Source organism: Aptenodytes patagonicus, chromosome 3, assembly GCF_965638725.1.
Source record: "Aptenodytes patagonicus chromosome 3, bAptPat1.pri.cur, whole genome shotgun sequence".
Lineage (NCBI taxonomy): Eukaryota > Metazoa > Chordata > Aves > Sphenisciformes > Spheniscidae > Aptenodytes > Aptenodytes patagonicus.
Genome location: NC_134951.1, coordinates 46965041 through 46982109, shown reverse-complemented (window position 1 = coordinate 46982109; position 17069 = coordinate 46965041). Strand labels below are relative to the sequence as shown.

At 40.4% G+C, this 17069-nt stretch overlaps 1 protein-coding gene across 3 annotated transcripts in view; it reads left to right on the top strand.

Annotated features, from left to right (window-relative positions):
• Window positions 1-14395, top strand: part of GPR63 (G protein-coupled receptor 63) — a 29129-nt gene extending 14734 nt beyond the window's left edge. Inside the window, exons 2-5 of one of the 3 annotated variants that reach the window (XM_076333263.1) lie at window positions 6382-6467; window positions 9541-9622; window positions 10327-10404; window positions 12564-14395. In XM_076333263.1, coding sequence (XP_076189378.1) covers window positions 12708-13967 — 1260 coding nt within the window. In that variant the 5' untranslated portion in view covers window positions 6382-6467; window positions 9541-9622; window positions 10327-10404; window positions 12564-12707 and the 3' untranslated portion in view covers window positions 13968-14395. Of the gene's footprint in view, window positions 1-6381; window positions 6468-9517; window positions 9623-10326; window positions 10405-12563 lie in introns of all 3 variants that reach the window. The other 2 variants (XM_076333265.1, XM_076333262.1) reach the window with 2 other exon arrangements.
• Window positions 14396-17069: the final 2674 nt, after the last annotated feature.

Sequence of the window (17069 nt, the reverse complement as noted above, 5' to 3'; positions counted from 1 at the left end):
GGCCAGGATGCCATTGGCCTTCTTGGCCGCCTGGGCACACTGCCGGCTCATGTTCAGCCGGCTGTCAACCAGCACCCCCAGGTCCTTTTCCGCCAGGCAGCTTTCCAGCCACTCTTCCCCAAGCCTGTAGCGCTGCATGGGGTTGTTGTGGCCGAAGTGCAGGACCCGGCACTTGTCCTTGTTGAACCTCATACAGTTGGCCTGGGCCCATCGATCCAGCTTGTCCAGGTCCCTCTGCAGAGCCTTCCTACCCTCGAGCGGATCAACGCTCCCGCCCAACTTGGTGTCGTCTGCAAACTTACTGAGGGTGCACTCGATCCCCTCATCCAGATCATTGATAAAGATATTGAACAAGACTGGCCCCAAAACTGAGCCCTGGGGAACACCGCTCGTGACCAGCCGCCAACTGGATGTAACTCCATTCACCACCACTCTCTGGGCCCGGCCGTCCAGCCAGTTTTTGACCCAGCGCAGAGTACACCTGTCTAAGCCGTGAGCCGCCAGCTTCTCTAGGAGAATGCTGTGGGAGACGGTGTCAAAGGCCTTGCTGAAGTCCAGGTAGACCACATCCACAGCCTTTCCCTCCTCCACTAGGCGGGTCACCTGGTCATAGAAGGAGATCAGGTTGGTAGAAGGAGATCAGGTTGGTAAATGGGAACTCTGAATTTAACTCTTTTTTTCAATCTCTAGTACGAACAGATTTCGAACTAGGATTGTTTCTCAGAAATGATTGCTGTCTTGAAAGTGTTATTTCAGTTGGCTGGCATGAGACAAAAATAATTCTGAAGCTATTAAAACAATTAGATGACATGGATAACTATTAAGTAGTTAGTTTATTTAGTCTCTGTTTCTATGTTATGAAAAATAAGTTACTATTGTAACATGTAGCTGATTTTTAATAGACTAATTTAAACTAACAACAAAGTATAGGGTAAATCTGGGGAAAAAAATCAAAGGAACACAAACTATTGTTAGAGTATTTTGTTGCATTAAGCATTTTATTTTTGTTTTTGGCTGAATAGAGATACTAATAAGTATTGAAAATACACACATACACACACATGCACATGTGTATATGTATAAGAAGAAAAGTGTCTAATATAAACACAGAAATAGGCATTTAAACTAAGTCTATGTTTAGTTCTCGGCTAAATCTTACCCTTTCAGCCTTTAAGTACTCTCAGAGCAGGATGCTGCAAGCAGCAGCCTTTCTGTTGCTGAAATACAGTCACCTCATTTAACTTGCTGCCAGCACCTTCTCTGTGAACCAAGTGCCAAGAAGTAAGATCCATAATATCTGTATTACAGCAGCAAGGCCCTTGGGCAGCAGCAGAATTTGGCTGTGGCATGAACTGAATCCCTGTGGGAAAAGCAGAATCAGGGCTGATCCCTTTGCTCTGGGAACTAAACCAAATCCCAGGAACCTACTGTGGGCAGCACACAGTGTGAAAATAATACAAATTCAGTCATTCTAATCACTTTTCCATTAGCATCCCTGCATCTTTCTATAAAAAGATGAATTTTTGTTAAAACCAATATTGTTTCAAAAAACCAGATATGTTTTGTGGGAGAGGCAGCTCAATACATTCCATCAATATAGAATGCTGTCGATGATGGGGTTACCATTTTTATAAGATGAATTTTGTAAGCCCTTGCATTCTGGTAGAAGTTAGTGTGCTAATGGCTGTTGTTAAAACTACTGACGAGTAAGAAAATCCATCTTTCTTAGATCAGGTTCAAGACCATCTAAGGAACCTGAAGGTGCACAAGTCCATGGGACCTGATGAGATGCATTCATGGGTCCTGAGGGAACTGGCGGATGAAGTTGCTAAGCCACTATCCATCATATTTGAGAAGTCATGGCAGTCCGGTGAGGTTCCCAGTGACTGGAAAAGGGGAAACACAACCCCCATCTTTAAAAAGGGAAAAAAGGAAGAGCCGGGGAACTACAGGCCAGTCAGTCTCACCACTGTGCCTGGCAAGATTGTGGAGCAGATCCTCCTGGAAACTATGCTAAGGCACATGGAAGACAGGGAGGTGATTGGTGACAGCCAACATGGCTTCACTAAGGGGAAATCATGCCTGACAAATTTGGTGGCCTTCTACGATGGGGTTACAGCATTGGTGGATAAGGGAAGAGCAACTGACGCCATCTACCTGAACTTGTGCAAAGCATTTGGCGCTGTCCCGCACAACATCCTTGTCTCTAAATTGGAGAGACATGGATTTGACGGATGGACCACTTGGTGTATAAGGAATTGGCTGGATGGTCGCACTCAAAGCGTTGCGGTCAACGGCTCGATGTCCAAGTGGAGACCAGGGACAAGTGGCGTTCCTCCGGGGCTGGTATTGGGACCGGTGCTGTTTAACATCTTTGTTGGTGACATGGACAGTGGGATCAAGTGCACCCTCAGCAAGTTTGCCGACGACACCAAGCTGTGTGGTGCGGTCGACATTCTGGAGGGAAGGGCTGCCATCCAGAGGGACCTTGACAGGCTTGAGAGATGGGCCCGTGCGAACCTCATGAAGTTGAACAAGGCCAAGTGCAAGGTCCTGCACATGGGTCAGGGCAATCCCAAGCACAAACACAGGCTGGGCGGAGAATGGCTTGAGAGCAGCCCTGAGGAGAAGGACTTGGGGGTGTTGGTTGATGAGAAGCTCAATGTGACCTGGCAATATGCGCTTGCAGCCCAGAAATCCAACCGTATCCTGGGCTGCATTAAAAGAAGCATGACCAGCAGGTCGAGGGAGGTGATTCTGCCCCTCTGCTCTGGTCAGACCTCACCTGGAGTACTGTGCTCAACTCTGGCGCCCCCAACATAAGAAGGACATGGACCTGTTGGAGCGAGTCCAGAGGAGGGCCACAAAGATGATCAGGGGGCTGGAACACCTCTCCTATGAAGACAGGCTGAGAGAGTTGGGGTTGTTCAGCCTGGGGAAGAGAAGGCTCTGGGGAGACCTTACAGCAGCCTTCCAGTACCTGAAGGGGGCCTGCAAGAAAGCTGGAGAGGGACTTTTTCCAAGGGCATGTAGTGATAGGACAAGGGGTAATGGTTTTAAACTGAAAGAGGGTAGATTTAGATTAGATGTAAGGAAGAAATTCTTCACTATGAAGGTGGTGAGGCACTGGACCAGGTTGCCCAGAGAAGCTGTGGATGCCCCCTCCCTGGAAGTGTTCAAGGCCAGGTTGGATGGGGCTTTGAGCAACCTGGTCTAGTGGAAGATGTCCCTGCCCATGGCAGGGGGATTGGAACCAGATGATCTTTAAGGTCCCTTCCAATACAAACCATTCTATGATCTTCCTCTGTTTTTAGCAGAAAGCAGTGCAATAGTGTATGTTGGGTGTACTGGGGCACTACAAAGGAGGTAAGAGTGATGTAATACAAGGAGCCTTTAGATCTTTAGCTTGTGGTATATAAAGGTGAAACATCTTCACAGAACTCAATCTTCTGTTCAGAGAACATACTGGAGAAATTGCTCGAGTTGAAAAGCCAAAATATCCGTAGGACAGCTCTGTTAAAGCTTTCTGACTTGAAGCAGGCTTCTTCACTTGCCTATTATCTTCTGATAGACTGACTTTTTGGTGAAGAAAGGAAGCTTTCAGTATTTCAGTTTATTTTTACCCATGGTTTGACTTAATATCCCAAGAAAATGTTAAGAAAAATTGCTAAAAAGTGGCTGTGGACTAGGTGCAACTAGATGTAGAGAGCTGTCAGTAAAGTATTTAACAACAGTTATGACTCATTTGAAAAGCAATGGTATACTGAAAACATTTCATAATATTTTTGAGACCTTCTCTAGCCTGTTGCTAAGTCTTTAACATAATTTGAATGCTTATGGGAAACATTTTTAAGTTTAATGGTGTTTAAGATCTTTGTGATTTTAGTTCTGCTATTTCATTTCTTTGGAAATGACAGTTCATGGTTTGGGGAATCGAAATGGACCTAATAAGATGCATATTCCTCTAAGATCATCAGGAATTACAAGTTTTGCACCGTTCTCGCTTATGGCACAGCACTGTCTTGAATGTAAATACCTCTTAGTATCTAGGAGCCAAATCTAGATCTTATGCCTTGATCTGTGTACCCCAACATCTCACAGATTCAGGCCAGAAATGTGAAGCTTTTAAATTTGCTTGCCAGGGTCTGTTTTAGTCCATATCAATCCTTCTGCTTGAGGACTGGGGAACTGGGTTCAGGAATGAGTGAGTGAATGAGGAAGAGGTCAGGACTACCCTTTCAGTAGCTCTGCCAGCTCTAAATGCTGGTATCTTCAAGGTTGTAATTCCACAATTAGAGCTCTTTGCAGGTACAGGAATCCTTGCATTCAGATTTCATTGCAGGATGGTGAAGGGTTACAGAGCTTTTCCCCTCTGTTCTTACAAAAAAGCCTGACTAAGCATTTATAATGGGGGGTAAAAAAGGAATGTCGTTTGGAAACGGTGTTAACCCCTGATCGCCAACAGAAAACTACCCAAAGTAATCTCACCCAGTTATAAGAGCAAGCTCTTCAAGGTACTCAAATTCAGTAAAATTTTCCAAATCGACTTCAAAAAAGTGCTTTTATGTTTCCCCTTCTTGGAGGCTTGAAGTGGAAGAACTTCCTAGTTTATGGTGATGTTTTGGATGCTTTTCTATATCGGTTTTAAAGGTACTTTTAATGAGAGTTGGAAATACTTTCTATAAACACATAAGTAGAGAAAAAAAATGGTTCTTATGTCAGAGAATGTGCTTGTCTGGTGGGAAGATTTGACAGATCGTTGCTGTATTTAATCCGTCCAAGTTCCTGGCAGAGTCTTCTGCCTGCTGGCAAACGTATTTGCTTCTTTGACACTTCAAAAAGCCTAAGAGGGAAGATTAACAGTTTATAATACTTATCTCACTAAAGAGGGAACAAACCAAGTGGTGAAAGCCTATAATAATCTAATGGCTACATTTTTATCTCTTACACATAACTAAATCTGAGACTTGTATTTTTCCTTCCCACCTTGTTCTGTGGAATAAACGTAAAGATCAAATTTTTGTGCTAATGGAAAATAATTTGTATTAATAGATTGTCAGGAAACTCTTTCAGACACTGACTTCCATTGTGGCTAACTAATGGATTTGTTCTGCAGAAGGCAGATTTCTCAGCAGTCGCCAGTCTGGCAAATCAGGCTGTATGTTTTGGGTGTTTGAAGTCCGCGTTAAGTTGGTTGCAAATACAGAAACTCAGCACTCGAATGGTTGGAGGAACCAGGAGGTTATGAGTGGTCTTGAAGTACAGTTTGTTCTTGTTGCTTCCCTTGTAGGAGGTCATTGTGAACTCAGTGGCTGGTTTGTCCTCCAACCGCCGTGTACAGCATTTATTTAGAAACTTGTTCCTGAAGGATCCTGACATCTTTTGCTCCAGTGTGGAGGTGACTTACAGATGTTCCAAAAGCTGCTTCTGGCAGAAATGAAAAGTTGTGTAGCCTTTTTAAAACCGGCATGTGAAAGTGTCTGTGTCCCACGTCTTTGTTCTTTTGATTTTTATATATAAACAATATTTATATATAAATTGGGTCACTGGGATCTTTTAGTGTGACATAAACTCAGCTTTCAAGGCTCACTGAAATTTTCTGGCTTCCTTCTGACAGTATATGGAAAAGCTACATTGAAAATTGATGTTCTCGGTTAACAACAGGTATGTCATGATGGAATATGCAGCTTTTTAGCTATGTTAGGCCCAGTTTACAGAAATTTTAACTACCTGAGGCATAATAGCATTGTGCTGATGGTTGATTGATACGAGAGCATGTAAAGGAAGTGCTGAGATCCTGCATTGAAACTTCCATGGTCTATTCTTCGTCTCTAGACCTGTTTTCTTGCCCATTGTTTTTCCGATACTATTACGCTGGTATCTTTGCCATTTGGGGAAAACTTATTCAGCTTCAGTAGCACCCTGTGGATTTAAATGACATTTTTTCTGTGAGGCTTTGGGGGTCTCCAGATCAGGAACCTGATGTTTAAGGCTAAGCATGTATTTTAATAGATCCAATAAGACTTACGGCAGCTAGGTGCTGTGTGCTTGTCTACAAATTAAATAAATGTATCTGAATGAGATCTAAAACAACTCCAGTCCTGGCAAATGTTAGTATTAAATGGTGAGATTCTTATGCTCCACAGGTGAGAGAGCTGAGGATCTCTTTGGCTTGATGAAACTTAGATGCCTTAGTCCTGCCTAAGGTCTATACCTTCTGCAAGAAAGGGGCATGTGATCTGCCTTTTGTCAGGAGACACAGCATATTCTACCTCTCCCAATAAAAATAAAGTTTTATTACAGGAAAAGCTTTGGCTGTTCTGATCTTGTCCTGCCTCGTGTGTAAATACGTCACCAACTTTTTTTTTTTTTTTTTGACAGGTTATTTGGAAAGGGAATACTTTGCTGAACAGAACAGCCCAAGATGTCTTATGATTCCTGCTCTTCATGGGAGCCTGTCTGGATTGGTATGCCCCTTTTTTTTTTTTTTTTTTTTTTTTTTAATTTGTCAAACTGACATGTAGTGATTGCATGTATAATCCAAAGGTCCACTTAAAATCTAGGAAGCCAAGCATTTAGGAAGCTTCCAACTTGTTAGTTGTATGTTAATAACTAGGCAGAGATTATGAATTAAAAGAGTGTTTTTTCAGTAATAATTTCAATGTTTACTTTTCTGCTAGGTACTACAGTATTCAGTTAGCTCTTCAACACGAATATGGTTAATATGACCATTGAACTAGTGGGAAAGTTAGAAGTCAGGGGGAATATTGTGACAGTACTAGAAATGAACCTAGAACTGCGCAAGTCCTTTCACATGATCTACAGATTGAGAACATGATTTTTCCCAAGAGCTAAGAAAATAGAATTATTCTTTACATTTTGCATATTTGTGGTTTAGAATACTAATAATGATTCCCATGGCTGACATTTCTTGACGGTTAATGGCTCTCTGAATTAAGGACAGAAGGAAATATCCTCAAGAGGTCAATTAGTTGTACGCAATGACCCAAAGCAGAGGTGGCTGTTTCCCGCAATACTTTCCTATGAAAATTGCCACAGTAGTGTTTATAGAGTGGAAGAAAGGAAAATTTCCTAAATTAAACTGATGTCTCTTGTGAATAGTTTTATGGGTCATCTACTCATGCAGTGTAGCTGATTAGTTTCAATTTAGGATATGTAAATAGGTATCAAAACTGAAAACTGCTAGTTACTTTTAGGAGGAACAGTTAGGTGAGTAAGAACATTGTCCCTGCTGATTTGTGCTCTCACTCATTCTTTGCACTGGCTTTAGCAGAAAGGATTCCATTGCAATACATTCCTGCCTCTGCTTAATGGCATAGGAAACAACGCTCGATTCGTATTGAGAGGGGAGTATGTCCCGGGCTTCTTTGTACAATAACGAGGTGTCAGAGACCACATACTTGAGTATTTTCTATCAACACATAATTTTTTTGAAAACAAAATAAGCCCATGGCCTTCACGTTTGTGGTTGACTTTATCCTTTTTCCCCTAAGAATATTTTGCTTTTTTAATGTTTTTTATGTTGCAAAAATTGTTTTTGCCAAAGTTTACCTTCAAAATAAAACCATTGATAGTAGCTATAAAGTGTGTAGAAACTTCCTATTTGTGACCACTTAAAACATCCCCAAGAAATAGGATCACTGTACCAGCCATTACTAGCTTCAGGTTTCTGAAGAATGATTTCTGTGTGCTGGACCAAATCTTGGTGCTGGGCAGTACTGAAAATATGCTTACTTTTAGCAGATAAATTTAATAAATCATTGAACAATTTGGCAGCTGTTCATAGCGTGTTCTGATCTGCATTAAACATAACTGTTGTTATGGTACTGTTATGTTCCCTGTTTTGTCTGTGTTGGAGTTGCTGGTTTTGACTGATGTTGGCTTTGCATATAAGATATAATCTTTTATTTCTGGTTGAGCATGTTATCCAAATTTTGAACGGAAACCTTTTAGCTTCAAAAGCTGTTAAAAACAGATGCCATAGTTCTAGCAATAATTATATTTGATGAATGAAATTTGTGTGGTATTTAGCTTTAAGTGTGTACTTCATTGAAATAATTGTGTCTATTATGTTCCATAAAAAGAAAGTTGCATATGAGTGAGAACCTTGCTTGAGAGAAAATGTGCATACCCAGTAATTTTCAGTACTGAAATGGAAAAAAGTGATTGTGTGAACCTTTTTTGCATCTGAAAAGAATCATTGAGAGTACATGTTCCAAAAGTGAGAATGCTGTGACAAAAAGGTATCTGCCTCTTGCTATGAGTACTTCGATCATCAATAAGCTTACCTATTTAAACTGCCAAAGCATGGTTGTCTTTTTACAAGCTATGTGATTACCATTCAGCAATGACTGTGGCTTTGAAATTACAGGATCTGACTCTGGCTTTGAAATTACAGGATCTGTCTTTCTCAAAGAGTGAGTGAGGACTGAAATGAAATTGCTGTGAAGTTATCTTACTGGTCCTGTTCTTTCAGCTTAAATTTCTATCCTTACATAATTTTGGGGAAGTTGGAAAGGTAGGAGGAGGGATGGAGGTGCGTGTTTAATAATCATGTGGATGCTTATGGTAGAAGGCCTTTAACTAGCAAAAAAAAAACCAACCCAAAAAACAAAACAAAAACAACTTATATATGTCTGCTACAGAAGGGATCCTCTTGAATTTATTGGCTGAAATGCCAGTCACTTTTACGAAGGATGATAGCCAAGAAAGAGCGTAACTAACTTGCCTGCAGATTAGATAAGTGTAACTGCAAAACACATTCGAGCATGCAGATTCAGTATGCTGTGCGCAGAGAGATTTCATACCTCAGAGTGATAAACAGAGTACAGAGAAGGGTGCTGCCTGGAAACCATCAATCAGGAAGCAATGAGCGCAGGAGCAACACTCAAGAATTTCTTTTTACCTGGGTTCCAAAGCCTGCAGTCCTCTTACTAGGTTAGGTGTCTTCTTCGCAACAGCTGATCACCGCTCACTCTTTTGTCCTTCTTGAAAAGAAGATATGGCTGATGACTTATGCAACAGCCAAATGGCTAATGCTCACTTCCCACTTCAAGCACTTGGCTAAGTCCAGGCAGCAGCTTGCATGAAGTCATTCTCCTCCTCTTCTCTTAACACTGTATAGAACAGCACACAAGCTTCACACTGAGGGGAGAAAGCACAAACCAGGAGGTAGCTATTTGCTTAGAGAGCTGGGATGGTGAGAGAGCATACATGAGATTATTTTTCTTAGTCACTTTTTCTGGGTGACTGAGCACTGGCTCCAGAGGTTGTGGAGTTTCCATCTTTGGAGATACTCAAAAGCCATCTAGACATGTTCCTGGGCAACTAGCTCTAGGTGGCCCTGCTTGAGCAGAGGGGTTGGACAAGATGATGTCCAGAGGTCCCTTCCAACCTCAACCATTCTGGGATTTTGTGGTTCCTTTGGCTTTTCCTATTCTTATATTATGAGAGACAGCAATCATTCACTTTCCCTGTGCCACTAATAATTCTGTAGACCTCTATGATACCTTTTTTCAGTCACTTTTGAATGGAGATCAGGCGGAGCAGAACTGAACATAGTACTGAAGATAAGAGGTGCCATGGCTGTGTATTGTAGCAGGTAGTGTATATAAATATACAGTGTATGTAGATAGCTCCTGCTTTTCTTCTCTGTTTCTTTGCTAACAATTCTGAACACTTGGCTGATGTTTTCATGGAGTAGACTATCAAAACTTGAAGATCTGTTTTTCTTCTGGATGGTAATCATTGGTTTAGCATCTGTTACTGTGCAGATAACTTTTTTCTATACATGCATAGCTTTACCTTTAGCAACACTGACTTTTATCTGTCAGCCTATTAGCTTGTCACTAACTGTCATGAGATCCCTCTGTACCTCTTTATAGTTGACCTTTGTTTTTATTAAATTGCTCTGAAAAAGAGTTCATGTTCATCATCAGCAAATGTTGTGGTTTCACATTTCCCTCTTCTCCCCTATAGGTTGAAGAGCTTGAACCCCAGTATAGATTTTCTTTGTAGGATCATTCTGGTGACCTTTTTTCATTGCAAAACTAACTGCTCCTTCTTTTGTTTCCTTTTTTAAACTAATTATTGTCTGTGAGAGGGCTTTATGTTTATCTAATGGCAGATTAGTTTCTTTTAGAGCCTTGGTGGAGAGACGTTGTCAAAAACAATCAGAAATGCAAAAGTTACCTTTGCTGGCTTATTGCTTACAGAGCTCTAAAAGATACTGCCCTGGGGATCTAATTTTCTGTACTTCATGATTTTAAATCCAGAATTATTTGTTGAATTTATGCTCTTTTGCAGTCCCTACAGAACACTACAACTTCCTTCCCTCTTCAGTGCTCTTGGCTTATGGAGTCATAAACCTCGGTGGAACTTTGGGTGAGATTTTCATGTTCATTGCTAAAATCCTTGCTTATTTTTTCTGGAAAGCTGTGTTAACCTTTCTGCTGCTGGTTACAGATTTTATTCTAACATACGTTAAAGACGACTAGTAAAGGAAAGGTTTATAAAGATAAAAGAAAGAAGAGTTTTGGCTACTATATATGCTTTAGCCTGTAATTAACATTGAGGCTTTCTCTAGAAGAGTTACTGTAAAATAAAAATGAAAGGTAGAGAATGGAGAGAAAAGGAAAATCTAGAATAAAGTTAACAGAATTTGGCATTTTTGCAAAATGTCAATGTACATAGCTTAGTATACTCTTGCTGAGTTTAACAGTCTTTGAAATATAATAGGATAAAATAGAAACTTATGACATTCCCTCCCATTCAAGCAGAAAGACCTCTAGAAAGTGGAATTTGTATGACTCAATGACATTAGAATATTTATAATAATATCCCTTCATGATACCACTGGAAAATTAAAGGAGACAGAGAGGTTAATCATTTGTCTTAGAAAAAAGGCAGTCTGGCCCTGGAAATCATCTAGCGATACTGAGCTTGCAGATAGGAAGGGAATAGCTTTGCTATGGAATGAGAGGAGCAGGTCATAGTGCTGATGTTTCTTGATGAATCCTTGGCAGCAGCCTGAGCAGGCTTGCATTTGGATCGCTAGAAGTCCAAACTGGGGACATAGGTTAGACTTTGTTGTCTTGCAGTTCATTTCTTTGTTGGTGAAGTATTATCCAGGGAAGAGTAAACTTTTGATCCTCCACGAAGCATGTGGTCCTTGTGTAAATTTGTAAAAGCATTCCTTCCTCCTTTCACTTTTGCCCAATGTTGATACCAATCAGAACCTGAATAAATACTGCGGGCAGGATTTGTGTTACCAAACATAAGCTTCTTGAGTTAGTAGCACAAACTTGTCACCATGTGCAGAGATGGAGGAAATGGATTGCCCTCTGAAGATGCCTATACCCCTCTTCTGACTAAAAACATGAAAACAGCCTTAAGTGACTGTTAGTCATCCAGAATGAATGAGGTGAATCCCACTTTGTTTCTGGCTGTGGTGATCTGTTTTTTAAAAGGTCATAGAATCCTTCTGGTTTCCAGCTTGATCAGATGCCAGCGTGCTCTGGGAGCATTTAATTTAATAGTCCAAGATAGAGGGAAGGAGTTCTATGAAGAGCTAGCACTGAAAAGGGGAGACAACTCTCAACTCCTCTGTGTTTTATTTGTCTGTAAGAACAGTACATGTAATAATACAATACATATAATAATAGTACAACAAGAGAGTACACGTAAACTATAAAAGGAAATGTTGCACTGTATCAGCATAACGATGAGGGAGGGAGTTCAGCAGAATGTATAAGAATTAGACTTACAGGGAAAAAGAGGGCACACACGGTTAAATTATGTGGGATACCAAGATGAATTAACGAAGACATGTCTAGACCAGTGAAAGCAGGAAAGCTTGCTGCAGGGGGAAGGGTTGTAGCGACTGAAGAAGAGTTAGTTTGCTGCACCTTGATAGGAATCAGTCACTAAATGAAACAAATTGAGAAATACTTTAATCCTGTGGACAAGTTATTTAATAATTAATAACAGGTTAGGATGTTTTACATGTTTTTCCTGAGGCATCTGCTGCTGATGAGTGACATAGAACCAAGGATTCTGTATTATGTAGGATAGCTCAGACAGGTAGGCTTTTCAGTGCTTACCAAACAGGCAGATAGGTGATGCTGATATTGTTTAAGCTGTTTGGAAATGTTATTAAAGTTTCCAGCTGTGGGCAGTTTAAAAACAAAATCATGAAGTTAGTTTTATGAAATGTAAATAAAGATACTGATTGGATTTATTCACTCTTAATCAGTAAAGTTTGTTTTCAAACACAAAAGTTTTCCAGTCCTGGTTATAGTAGAAAAAAGCTTGGTGAGTTGAGAGTATTGTACAGTATCGGCAAGACTACAGGAACAGGATCTATAAGAAAAAGACCAAATATTACGAGACTGTGACTGGTGCTTAAGTAAATTGTGTCAACCTAAAGTGTAAGTATGTATTAAGGGTCCTTTTGTCATTAAGGAAAGCGGAGCAACTGTTTGGTTCTCATTGGTTTCAGAGAGTCTTACTTTGTTTCTTTAAATTTCTTTCTTCTTTTTCAGACAGAAATACTGGCATGAATTTAAGAATTTTGATGCTTTCAGACGTTGAATTTTGATTTGTTAAATGACCAGGAATAAGATACTGCCTGAACAAGATGAAATGCCTTGAAGACCTTTGGTTCTGCTTTCATTTCTCCTGAAGCAATGGTTTTCTCAGCAATGTTGACGCTGGCCCACTCTGGGACCTCAAATGCTACTTTTATTGTTTATGAAAATGCCTATACGAATTTTACCACTCCCCAGTTCATGCTTCGTAGTGGCACAACACAGCCATTGAGATATAGTTCAGGTGCCGTGCTCACCACTGAGAGAAGTACTTTTCTGGTAAATGCTACAGCTATCCTGCCATCGCAAGAAGTTTTCAGGAGCTTGAGTTTGCCACTCCAGATCATTCTTTCTGCTGCTATGATATTTATCCTGTTGGTTTCTTTCCTTGGAAACTTTGTTGTCTGCCTCATGGTGTACCAGAAGGCAGCTATGCGATCTGCAATTAACATCCTCTTAGCAAGCCTGGCTTTTGCAGACATGCTGCTGGCAGTGCTGAACATGCCTTTTGCTCTGGTAACAATCATTACCACTCAGTGGATTTTTGGGGATATATTCTGCAGAGTCTCTGCCATGTTCTTCTGGCTTTTTGTCATAGAGGGGGTAGCCATTCTTCTTATTATTAGTATTGACCGATTTCTTATCATAGTTCAGAGGCAAGATAAACTGAACCCTTACCGTGCAAAGATTCTCATTGTGATTTCCTGGGCAGCATCCTTTGTTGTTGCTTTTCCATTATCAGTAGGGAATCCTAATCTGCAGATACCCTCAAGAGCACCTCAGTGTGTTTTTGGCTACACTACAAGCCCAGGTTACCGGGCCTACGTGATAGTTATCTTGCTAATTTCTTTTTTTATTCCATTCCTGGTAATGCTGTATTCTTTTATGGGCATACTCAACACTGTCCGCCACAATGCAGTTCGTATCCATAGCCACCCTGATAGCATATGCCTCAGCCAGGCCAGCAAACTTGGTCTCATGAGCTTACAGAGACCTTTTCAGATGAATATTGATATGAGCTTTAAAACTCGTGCCTTCACAACCATCTTGATTTTGTTCCTTGTCTTCATAGTCTGTTGGGCGCCCTTCACCACTTACAGCCTTATTGCCACATTCAACAGCCACTTCTACTACAAGCACAACTTTTTTGAGATAAGCACTTGGCTCCTTTGGCTCTGCTACCTCAAGTCTGCACTGAACCCACTGATTTACTACTGGAGGATTAAGAAGTTTCATGATGCATGCTTGGACTTGATGCCCAAATACTTCAAGTTTTTGCCACAGCTACCTGGCCATACAAGGCGGCGCATTCGACCCAGTGCCATCTATGTGTGTGGGGAGCATCGGTCGGTAGTGTGAAGCTGCGGTTGTTTGACAATGATTGTTATTTTCTGGGATTATTTGTTTTTAGGCTTTAGGTTGAATTTTGTTTTGTTTAGTATGGCTTCTTCAGTGTGGCCATATCTTATAACTTGATTAAATTTTCCAGTACTCTGTGCAATTTTGGGAGGAAAGGTAGAGGGAGGGAGGGAGGGAAAGTGATTGGTTATAGTTGGGTTTACTACCAGAATACAATGTAAACAAAATAACAAATGTTACCTCTAGGATTCCATGGAAATCCATTCTTTTAAATGAAAACTACATTTGTAACATTTTGTCAGGTTTATGCTTACTAGGCCTGCAATTGCATCTAATTGTAGGGACTTTTTATGCTGCTAAGATACAGTATATTTAGTTGGTGTAATTTTTCTGAAAAATGTTGCTGCTGTCTGCCAATATATTAGCCAAAAAGTCTCATTAGATTACTTCTATTTAATTTTAACAATATTTCAGAAGTTTTCATGGTGACACTTTTTTCTTTTTTTAATATTTCCATTAATATTTTTGTGCACTTTACAAAATTTACTATAGAATTTGTTCATTGGAATATTTTGTTCTGTATTGAAAGGGTATTATTGTTTGTTGGTGAATTTCAATGAAAGACCCATGTAAGCTCTAGGAGGGCAATTTATGTTGATATAGCTACACGTACAGTCATAGATTTGCTGTTTTTCTAACATTGATCAAAAGTAACATTAACTGCTCAGTTATCAGGGGAGTCGGAAGGAGAAAATGGAGGAACGAAAGGGAAAGAAAGCAATGAAAATAGCATGTCCCGAGGTTCAGGCTAACACAAGAGTTCATGTGAAAATTGTCACAGGGGGAAGGGTGGCTGTAGTTGTTACTTTAGGCTGTTACAAGCTATCCAAACCTGATGGTGTGCCTGAAAACCTATCTGAAATTGTGACTTTGGGCCTACAATTTACACTGTGTTGGTGTAATGCTGTTTCTGCTTGGAGCTCGTATAAGGCTAGGTGTGCTCTACACTGCTGAAACCATGCTGTCAGGTGTTCGTTGGGATAGAATTAGAAATAGTAGGGTAAACCAGCAAACAAATAGCACATGAGCCATAGTTGAGTCTAAGACTTAGTCTGCATAGTAATGACTGGGAAAAAAATCCTCAACTTGCTTGTTTTCCAGTTTAAGTATTAGACCGAAACCATAAACTGATAATAACAAATAACAGTGGGCCAGCAGAGTTTGCTGGGGATGTAAGTTAAACTCCCTTTTTCCCTCCGATACTACTTTACACTCATTTTTCGTTGCCCCTTTTCCTCTGTAGTGCCTGCTGCCTCAAGGGTTTACTCTGCTGTTCTCACCTATTAGGCATGAGCTTCTCTGCCTGAAATGCCAAACCACCTTTCTGATCAATGTCAGGCTGTCTCGGTACCTGCCTAGAAAGCAGAAAGGCAAAGGTTTTCCTTGATGATATCAATCCAGACTCAGATTTTTTTTTTTTTTTTTAATCAGCTAAATAAATATTTAATGTGAGGTAAGTAAAATTAAGACTTAGGTTTGGGTTTTGAAGTGAGATCCCCAGTTGCTCTGAGGCTGGGGAAGAATGCCTGCAGAATTTGTGTGTCCTTGCAGTGGGCTTTTTGGGGCTGTTTGTGACCAAGTACAGGAGGATTAATGTACAACATACTTATCAGCCAGGGCTAGGGTTTGGGTTTCTCTTGCTTCCATCTCTCATTTAGTACCCCAAAGCATGGGGACCTCTTCATTGTTCTTCTACCTGAGGAGCAAATAATAGCAATTTTATCTATTCTGCATAAATATTGAACTGAGTGTATGAAGGAAATGCCCTGTACTGTGTGGATGTCCAGGGACTGCTTGCTTCCTGAGGCCAACTAAACATTTACACCCCAGATTTTATTTAGGTCTTCAGTGAAGAACTAATTTAATAGTTATCTCTCTTCTTCTCATCAACAACTATCAGTAAAAGTGTTGGCAATATTTAAATTTTAGGAGTATAAAAGGAACAATTTTGAATTTAGTAATTACATTTTTTAAAAAAAGCTGCTAGCTGAGGTTGTGGATTACATGTAAAGGCACCCAGGCAGTGGCGATGTTGTTGATGTCCGTGCTTTCCATTCCTTGTCAACTTCACTGATGATGATGTGGATTTTTCTGATCAAAATGACAGGCAGTAAAGGAGTTCTGCTGTAAAACCAGAGTGTTTTAGTGTGTCTTTGCAGTATAGCTTTTATTTCTCAATTACATTTTCATTGATAGCAGAAGTTTATGACGTGGTTAGTATGGATTTTCTGTTTCAGAGCTGTCATGCCTGTTTATCTCTGAAAGCAGCAAAATTGTGCTTAGAGCTAATGTAATGGAGTGAGAGCATACACTGTCTAAGATGGCAGGAACAGGTATTTTTGCTGTCTTCCAGAGCTATAATGTAAGAGGTTTGAATGAATGTTGTAAAACATGGTAATTCAAGAAGGAAAGATGATGAGTAATACAGGAAAGTTAGTGAAATTACTTTCTCGAAGGGGGAGGGGAAAACATTTTGTGGGGATTTCATAATCTCCGATAAGTACTGGCTGTGAAGTAGAAATTGCAAATATCAAAGAAAGTTAATTTGTCTTGATAATTTAGTGTTTGTTTACACTGACTGTAACAGGGTTTCCCCTCAGAGCAGCATCTGCTGATACTTGGAGAAAAGAAACCCAAACTGTGTGGCCCAAATTCAGAGGTGACTTACATGGTGATACAGTATTCACGCTTACCAGGTTTTAGGGGTGACCAGAGCATACAGTGAACAAAAGGGTGTTCAAAAAAAGAGACAAGGTGGCACAGAAGTATCCCCAGGGTAATTACGTGTTTACAGAACCATTTGGGCTATTGTGTCTAATATACTGTCTTTAGAGCAGTGCCTTGATAATTACAGCTGAAGTCCTAGGACGGAGTTGAAGACTGCTAAACTGCTCAGTCTTGCTGTCTGTGATCCTGCCAAGATCAGCATAACCTTGCTAACATTTGTAATGTTAAAAACACAAACGTGTTGGCAGGATTGGGGCTACTGAGGCATTTTAGTGGGCTTGACCTTGACCAAGACCAAGGGTTTTAAAAACTGAA